This window comes from Pyxicephalus adspersus, chromosome 1 (genome assembly GCF_032062135.1).
Source record: "Pyxicephalus adspersus chromosome 1, UCB_Pads_2.0, whole genome shotgun sequence".
In the NCBI taxonomy this organism is placed as follows: domain Eukaryota; kingdom Metazoa; phylum Chordata; class Amphibia; order Anura; family Pyxicephalidae; genus Pyxicephalus; species Pyxicephalus adspersus.
In genome coordinates this window covers 135582464-135591877 of record NC_092858.1, presented here as the reverse complement: position 1 = coordinate 135591877, position 9414 = coordinate 135582464, and the positions used below count along the sequence as shown (strand labels likewise).

The 9414-nt window shown below is 34.4% G+C and overlaps 1 protein-coding gene across 1 annotated transcript; it reads left to right on the top strand.

The window, feature by feature from the left end:
* Nucleotides 1–414: 414 nt before the first annotated feature.
* LOC140341965 (organic solute transporter subunit alpha-like) lies at nucleotides 415–9062 on the top strand. Its single transcript, XM_072427933.1, has 5 exons — nucleotides 415–592; nucleotides 1410–1521; nucleotides 2671–2817; nucleotides 4685–4790; nucleotides 7008–9062. Exons 1-5 carry the CDS (start codon nucleotides 468–470, stop codon nucleotides 7184–7186), a joined length of 669 nt encoding a protein of 222 aa, XP_072284034.1. The 5' UTR covers nucleotides 415–467; the 3' UTR covers nucleotides 7187–9062.
* The last annotated feature ends 352 nt before the right edge of the window (nucleotides 9063–9414 follow it).

Here is a 9414-nt window from a genome sequence, read left to right as displayed (position 1 = left end):
GACAAATAAGGAGGGGAGCAAAAAGCATGTAGCCCCCTGTAGGTTAAAAAACAGGCCCTTGCCTGTCCCCATGGGTTGGCAGAGCACCTGTTATCACTTGGGTGATTGGCTGAATAAATATAAACAACGATGGAGTTGCAAGAGTTAGGTTGTGGGGATGACACCCCCTCTCCATCAATGGATTTTTCCTAATAAAATGGGTCGAAAAAGACAATAAAAAAATTCCTAAAAATGCCAACAAATATTTAACAGGACATTCCAAAGCCAATCTCCTTCCCACTTATCCTGTTGCAGCTCACTGACATTGTCCTATGATGCAAGACCAGTAGCAACAAGAACATGCCAACTATAGTTACACATTTTTTTTTCTTTAATAAAGGTGTATATAGTTTTGTCACCACCTTAACAATGTCTGTTTTCTCTTCTCTTAAAGGTTTCTTGCTGTTGTTATACACAAGTTTCAGCTCATGCTGGTAACTGAATGTGGTGGCAGAAGAGAATTCCTCAACAAGTTTCGAACACAAAAACTTCAACTCTACACAGGCCCTCTTTGTTGTTGTTGTGTATGCTTTCCAAAAGTAGATATTCACAGGTAAGATATGCATGTATGTTCCCTGAGGGCTTATTCACACTTATCATTCTAAATATATTTTATTTTTAAACGCACCTTATCATATGTTGTGAAATGGAAGGAAGGCCACTTTACTGCTTTGTACACCACAAATCACATATAATGCAGTTATTCTTTGTCTGTAAAGCATTTTAATGCACAATAAGTATTTATTTTGAAAACCTAAGATTAATTGCAATAAACTGTTTTCAAATTTATAATTAAATATATAGTTATATTAAATATTTGCAGATGTGTAAAAGGATTGTTTATATTTGACTATAGATATTTTGCTTTAAGGAAATATACATTTTTTGTGAACATTTGTTACGTAATTTGAAACTACTATACATACACAATAAAATGATGAAGAAAATTTGCTCACCATCTGCAAAAGTTGACAATTTCCAAGAAGCACAAAGGTTACATCATGACTAATGCTACAAATTATTCCTAGCAATTGGTGATTAAAACTAAGATGAAAAACTAGAAAGATTTTAATAGCAAATAAAACAAATTGCATCTAATAAACACTGGGCAGATGAACAAACCCTTCAACTATAAAAGATTGGTTTAATAATATGAACAAAGGTCAAGAACTACCTAGATGGGTAAAAGTGGAAAGCCATATATGGTCATGCATTACATTTGACTAAATTCTTAGCCTAGGTGTTTTAAGACATGTGGGTATTTTTTACAAATATTTCCGTTTTTGTCATCCTTCCAATTATTTTCTTTGTTAACCTTATAAATAACATAAACAATGTTAAATATTACACTCTGTTTTCCATTTTTGCAGGGGTACCTTATTTATTTTGAAGTTGGGGACCTTCCAGTTTGCACTGCTTAGACCAATACTTATGTTTTTGCAAGTTGTCCTTTGGACTAATGGAACGTACACAATTGGTGATGTAAGTAATTTCCTGTCTGATGTTTTATAGCTCCATATACACAGGTGATTTGCAGCATTGCAGTGTTGCTTTGTTCTAAACAGGACCTATTTCATTCAATTGGGACTGGTACAAAAAGATATTTACCTTCCCAGCAGCCACACTTGCTATTGAGTTTATTTAACACTTCTACCATTGCATCTTAACATCCAATACTTCAAGCCCCACCAGCAGTCAGCAAAAGGGGGGCAGGAGGGAGGTGTGTGCATGTGTATTGGGGTGGGTATTATTCTGCAATTAGCTTAACAGGATTAAAATGTTACCAAGTTTGCTTATTTATGTCCAGTCTAGTACTTGCAATTACAACTGTATCCACAAAAAAAAATTTGAATGTCCCGAAATACAGTAGTGTTGCCTAGTAAGCCTTTGTATTATCCTTGTAATCTGCAGCTGCTTTTTGCTAAGCAGATCACATTTCCCAGATAGTCTTTAGGTGTTGAGCATTCTGAGGTGTTCCCTTTACAGCTTAATCAGAATATACCTTATATAGTATAGACCTTATACTTTTAAATAATTTGTCGTTTCTATCTTTAGCTCTACGTACACATGTAGCCTTAGACTGAATGAGCACTGTATATACAGAGCTGTTCTGCTCTATGGAGAGGGAAGGGGGGAGGAAAAGGGAGTGGCACCCCGCTGGGCTCTATCCCCCTTTCTTGTATTACGATCGTTTGCCGTTCATGGGTCCACCAGAACGGTTCCATGAGCGACGTGAGACGAACCCTGTACAAACGCCAGATTCTTGTCCGATACTAGCCCTGAGACCATTATCAGACGAAAATCATCTGAGGTGTGTACATAGCCTAAGTATTACCATAAAAATTTAAAACGGGAAACAGTAATAATTCACAGTAATCAATACAAATTCCACTTAATTAGTCCCTAAAACAATAAATATAAACATTGTTCTGGCATCCATCTGTATGTAGGCTACCATGATAATCAGTTGTATGTCAAGGATGTAAAAGTTTAGCTCCTAATTTTATTGTACCTAAAGTTGGACATTTTCTATGTAGAGTTGCTATCATAGATCATTGATTTTTTTTATTCTGTAGCATTGTTTTGCAAAAAATGCCATAAGAATGACTTCCATTAAATATTTTCTTGCAGTCACGTGCTCAATCAGCCACAATTTACATCAGCGTGCTTCTTGGAATAACTACACTCTCTGCACTCTGGGCAGTTGGAATTATGTTCAATCTTGTCAAACCCGCCTTAACTGATAAGAATATTATTCCAAAATTTGCTGCTTATCAGGTAAGATATTGGAAGCTATTCCAACTTGAGTAAAAGTTACTAAGAATCTCATTACCAATAAAATAAAAGAGTTTTATGTGTTGGCATCGTAACTTAACAATCATGTTTGTCAGATAAACATAAGCAGAAACACTTATCTTGCTTTAAAGCCCAACTAAACCCAAAACAAACTTTTAAAGCAATCATGGTAATTAGTGTAAATTATAAGCATTGTCTTTGGAACCTAACATTTCAAATTTAAAAATCCATTGGACCTGATTGATCAAAGCTCTCCAAGACTGAATAAGATATATTATGACATTATGTCTAATGACTATGAATATTAAGACTATTATGGGGGAACCTGGGTGATCTAGCAAACCTGCAATGAATTTAGTCCAGGGATGGAAAACATATGCCTACTAATAGCAAATGATTTTTGGGAAATCCATTTCAAGTTTGCTGGACTACTCAGGTTTTCCCATGATAGTCAATCTTCTCCAGTCTTGGAGAGTTTTAATAACTTGGGCCCATCTACATCTACACAGAAATTACGTCTCATGCATTACTTTATCATTAATAAATTTAACTCCTACAATTGCTCACCACCTACTTCCTGTGATTACAAATTCTGCCCCTCCTCATTTATTTATCAATGTATTACATGACGGGAAACTTACCCAGGCATTTATTTTCCTATTAGTTTGTGTGTCATGTGGTTAACTTTAATTGCCCTTTTCCATCATTTGTCCCATGAAAAAGATATTTTGTTCATAACTTTGTTTCTGTACACTATTTGTATTAACTTAGCTACCTAATTACCTCTATAATTTGTTGAATTTTGGCAACAATACCAAAAACTTATCAATGCCAACTTCTGACCTTACCATCCAAATACTGCAGCAGAAACTGAGACTTTAGAATCCTTTCTCCCCAGTCTGATACTTTTTTTTGAAGTTCAGCAGGTGATCTTGACAGTACCTTTATGCCCTGATGTACCAAGTTGCTGCCATGTGATTGGCTAACTAGATATTTGTATTAACAAGAAATTGAAGAGGTGAACCCAATAAATTGGCCAATGTATAACCAACTTTTTGGCACATAATCAATCTGTCTCTGGAGACCTGGTTAATCCCCTATTGGGCACTGCCATCTTGCACAGCCTAGAAAATTGTTAACGGGACAGCCTGAAAATCGGACACATCTGAGCTCTCAGTGCCAGTCATTCCTCATTGTTTTTTTGGCTGTAGGTGTATATTAGCTACCAGGGGAAGTGGTTAGAGATATAGGTGAATGAGATTGTATCTGCTATTGTCATTTTTGGGTCACTTATCATTTCAGGTAGAGGTAAAGTAAAGGTTCCAGGGATCCTTAAGTATAGCTAAAGGAATGCATCATTGCAAAAAGAAAAATACTGGCTAATTAAAATATGAAGAAATTTGCAGATATTTTTTTACAAAAGGCATAATACTCTGGACAATGGCATTCCTACAAGCCATTTACAATATTTTTGAAGACTTTCTTACTTACTAGTTTTTCTGAAATACACATTTTCTTGGATATAAATGATATTGTTTAATGGTATTTATTGTAAAATGGAATCTTTCTGTACTGCTGTCCTAGTTCTCTCTCTTTGCATCTTGATTCAGAAATATCTTTGTTTTTCCTTGTTTTCCTTGTGCACTTGGTGGTAGTCCATTTAAAATGCACATAGTGACTAGGGGGGTGGGTGAGAGGAGTTTATATGTGTAGCTGTCCTGGAAGATTATGAAAAAATTAAATGCCAAAAAGTTTATAGAAATTTCCCAATAGAATCTGTATCTGTCAATCTTACATTTAAAAAATGTGTAATTTGGATATTTGTTGATGGTTATACCAATTTTTTTAGTTCATTGTTATTCTGAGTCAACTGCAAACATCAACTATCAACATTCTTGGTACCGTTGGAGTAATTTCCTGCGTTCCCCCACTCCCAGGACCATCTAGAGCATCTTGTAAGTACTTTTTATTTATGAAGAAATCTTAGTACATCAAACATTCAGATATTTTATTTAGACTACTATAATTATGTCTTTTAAAGTAGTAGAATTCTACAATTTGCCATACAGCACAACCATATCTCTGAAGACTCTGCAAACTGCTTTCCACTAAAACACATACAACCCACCTAAATACTATACCCCAACCTGCAATTGGTAATAAAGTATAACCCACACACCAATGACAGCATACCTGTGTGCTCGATTCCCTTAAATATCTGTTAGACTGACAACAGTGAGGAAAGAAATAAAGATCTTGATTGTTCAGAGTGATGACCCTTCATCTCTTCCTATAAGTACTGCTATGCAGGTGATTACATTGTTCAATTCAAGACAAATCCAGGCATTTAATTAGTTTCAATAATTTTAAGTTTATTTTATTATTTTGTATTATTTTAGTATGCAAATAAACATCAAGCAACTTAACTGTTGATGGTTTTTTTAGTTGTGTTTCTGTCTTAGCAAACATTCAAAATTTTGTCACCTGAGGCTTCTGAATGTGCAGCTTGCAAACATATCTATCTTGACAATTGTGACCACTGAAATGCCAAGAATCATTGTTAATTTTTTTTTCTAAATTTTGCTGAATTTCTTTTAGTGTTTTAACCATTCAATACCAGACTAGCCCCAAGACAAACAACAATTATGCACCCTATACTTGGCTTATTGTATGTGCTGCAGATAAATAAAATAGACAGAAGTGTAAATAATATTTAACCCAACAAAGATAAGTGTGACTCTCAAGACAAAACACATACAATATAAACAATCAAATAGAAAAAAAGAAATAACACGTAGCAATAAAAATGGAAAATGCCACCTAGACTGTACCAGGGATGATAGTCAAAGGTGTCATTATTTTAACCTGTTATTGTGGATATGCTATATTTTGTAACAACCGGAATTGGAAAATGTTTGATTTTGTAACAATACTAATAATAGGAACTAGAGAAGTGCTTGATAGTTTAACTCTGTCCTCAATAGCACTACAACAAGTAATCGGCTGTCACACAGATAAGACTTTCTGGCTACTTCTTGTCCTTTCTCTATTATCATTTCATTCCAGCACACAATATTGCTGGGAGGTTCTGCTAGACATGTCTACTGTGTACTTTGGTAGCGTGATAGATGTTTGGTTATCGTTCTACAACAAAAGAGGAGGCTATAAAACTGTTACCGTCTTGTATGTGAGCTATAAGGCAAGCATTAGTAGATAACATATCTAGATGGACCTGAGATCTGTAGGAATTCCTGCAGCTTAAAGCTAATTCATAGACCAGCCACGAAAAGGCAGATGTCTCACCAGGAGGAACAGGCACTGAAATGGCTGCCATGCTCATCTGGTAGACAACATTCAGATGTTGTGCAGAAACAATAAAACAGGTGTTACCTTTTCTAAACAATCCAATATATTTTCAAAGGATTTTTGGGGACAAACATTTTAGATTACTTTTTTGTTTTGGGTAGAGTAGAGAAGAGTTAAAATCTCTGCAAGGTGTTTTTTTTGGCAATTTCATGATACCCTTTACTTCTGACCCACAGACACAACACGATATAAGAGGTAATCCTTCTAAAATAAGAGAGATCTTTTTAATTTCCATATTATAGGATTTCCTTTCATACTTGCTCTAGTGACAACTCAAAGTTTGCAGTGTTCACCCATTGTCACTTCTGGAAACATCAGTTACTAAACAAATAGAGAGAGAGTAAATCTCCACTATGACATAGACAGCAATAAAAATAACACTTCCTGATCTAAAGACTTAAAGACTCTAAATGTTGGTTGCACAATTTTGCAATATGAGGTTGTACATGGTATGCCACATAAGACAGTAATCAATAGTTACACAAGCAGCACTACCTGCTGGAGAAATGTTATTACAGCACAGCATAAGTATCATGCAAATCTCTATATTTCACTGCAATCACTAATAACTGGAAACAAATCTCAATGGGAGAAAAAGTATTTATTTTTCCTTTTTTTCCCATTTTATTTTTCAAGACATGTTATCTTTGTATATCAGCTTCAACCAAGATGCTTTCACAATAAATATGATCAGCCTAAACCAAGCAGCTTTCAGACTTAAAATGTATTCTATTATTTTAACAATACAATTTTTAAATGATTGAAACATAAAATTAATCTACACATTTCTTGCATATCTATTACAGATATGAATCAGCAGCTCATGATCATGGAAATGTTCCTCACTACAGTCATCTGCAGAATGCTTTACCGACGGCGATATGACATCAATCCTAGTAATGCCGATGTCACCAAACAAAACCTGCAAAACAGCACACTTTATCTAAATGGGAAAATGATGGATGATGGCCCAGAAAAGGTTTAAAGAAACATTAATGGAATATTAAAAAACAATTCACAGGAATTTAGAAGAACATTGAGCTTCCAACAGACTATTAGAAGTATCTTTATATATATACTTATACTATTGTATATAAGATTTGGTTTTACATGTCTATGTATACTCTTGTTGTTTGACTTAAGACATAAATGAGTAATCTTTTTTTTCTTTTTTGCTAAGTACAACAGACTGAATTGTTACTGATGTGTAATGTTCATGCTACTTTATATTCATTTGTGAATACCCTATATATTTCTATACCTAGCAATCTAAAATAAATGTAAATATAGTGCTCCTATTCAAAGACAAATGCTACTACGTGAAACAGGAATCAAGGAGGATGTTAATACCAGGCAGTGTTTTTAATCTTGCAGAACGCAAACATTGATTGGTTTTCGGCTAACCACCAGTTGTGATATCTCCTTTTTAGTTCTACTGAATTCAAATATTGTCATACAAGCCCCTTTCAGTTTTTTTGCAGCATGTTTAAGTGACAGCTGTTCAAAGAAGCAATCATCATTTCAAAAGCATCTCCCTAAATCAAGTAAAATCATTCACTAAATGTTAATTTATTTAAAAAAAAACATTACCACTATGCTAAAAGTCATTGCATGTATATACTGTGAGCTTTATATATATTTTTCACATAAACATTTGCATCCAGATAAAATAAAAAGCTTTCATTATGCTTTAGAGTTTCACTGTAGCTTCTTGCAAGTCATTCTCTACTGTGCAAACTCCCTCAAAATAGATGTTTTTTTGGAGACTTTAATACCACACATTAAGCATGAAAATATTGGCCAATTGATCTATACCCTAATTTGCTGTTCATTGTCACACTAAGAGACAGATCTGCTCTTGTTTTGTAGGTTTTTAGTAATGAGTGTAACATTATTGTGTCTTTTTTGAACAGAAGAAATAAAAAGCTGCATAGTGATAATACAATACAAAAAAACATTACATATTAAAGTTGCAATAAAAAGCTGCATAGTGATAATACAATACAAAATACTATTACACAATAAAGTTACATTTGTCAACATACCATGGTGTTGTCACATTTTAAAATCAAACATTTATATATATATATATATATATATATATATATATATATATATATATATACATACACACATATTTCAATAAAATAAATGTTTTATTGATTATGATTACAAGTATAAACAATAACACAGTAATTAGTGCATGAGTGGTCCTGGGCTCTGATTTACTGGCTATGAAAGGCATTCTTGGACATTTCCTGGCTGCTGCCAGGGCAGTGATCCCAAGATATTGGCATATTCAAAAAATCCTCATCAATCCATGAAGGAGTTGGCTGCTGAGGAAAGTGATACAAATTACTGATATTTGTCTACTTGGATGGTCTGGACTCCTCTAAGTTTATAGCATGTCTGAATTAATACATGCCCCTGGAGTTGTCTGTAGAGTTGGAGGGGGATGGATATGGTGGTAAATCCCCTCTTTTGCATCTTAGGTCCCCTCCTACTCTCTGCTTTCATCTCAGCTTTCTTCTTCCTTTTCTGTATTCCTGCCCCCTTTCTTTTCTTTGTTACCCCACCTTCCTCTTTATCTGTTTTTCTGGGTTGGTTGTTTACTGGATGAAAAATGATAAACCCCCTTTTGCTATGTAAACAGTAATGCTTTGTACCTCTCTGACTTAATTCATATATATATATGATATGTTGCACTTCATCTGTTTGTATGGCAATACTGTGTGGTATGCTTACACATGTTACTTAGAATATACTGTTTGTTTTTACCTCCTCTGTACCACTTCTGTTTTTTTTTTCCTTCTTTGTATTATTATGCAAATACTTCAATAAAAGAATATATAAAACATGAATCCAAACCTGGTGTTTGGTGCTTTTTGGGAACAGGAAAGGGCATATTTTCTACATGTTGAGCAGGTGGAAGTGGCAGGACCTGAAGATGTTCTAAATGTGGAGAGGACACCAAGGTAGCGTGCCTCTGGGGTGTGCCAAATTATTATAGTATTAACATTTTGTAAATATATTAGAGAAGATTTTGAAGGTGAAGGGGGTAAGGTGATGAGTTGTGTGTTTTCCAGTGATATTTCTGTTAGTTTCATATATCTGTCAGTCATCCATGATGAGATTACTGAAAGGCAGTGTTAAACTTTATCCGGGTCAAGAAAGACAAGTCGGTAGAAAACAAGGGGAAGAACTGACGTTTAG

Bases quoted from the DNA above. Each gene is read 5' to 3' on its own strand.
- LOC140341965 (XM_072427933.1), top strand. From the start codon at position 468: ATGCTGGTAACTGAATGTGGTGGCAGAAGAGAATTCCTCAACAAGTTT. The intron at 1,522-2,670 runs GTAAGTAATTTC...ATTTTCTTGCAG, and splicing joins GAACGTACACAATTGGTGAT to TCACGTGCTCAATCAGCCAC. The intron at 4,791-7,007 runs GTAAGTACTTTT...TATCTATTACAG, and splicing joins AGGACCATCTAGAGCATCTT to ATATGAATCAGCAGCTCATG.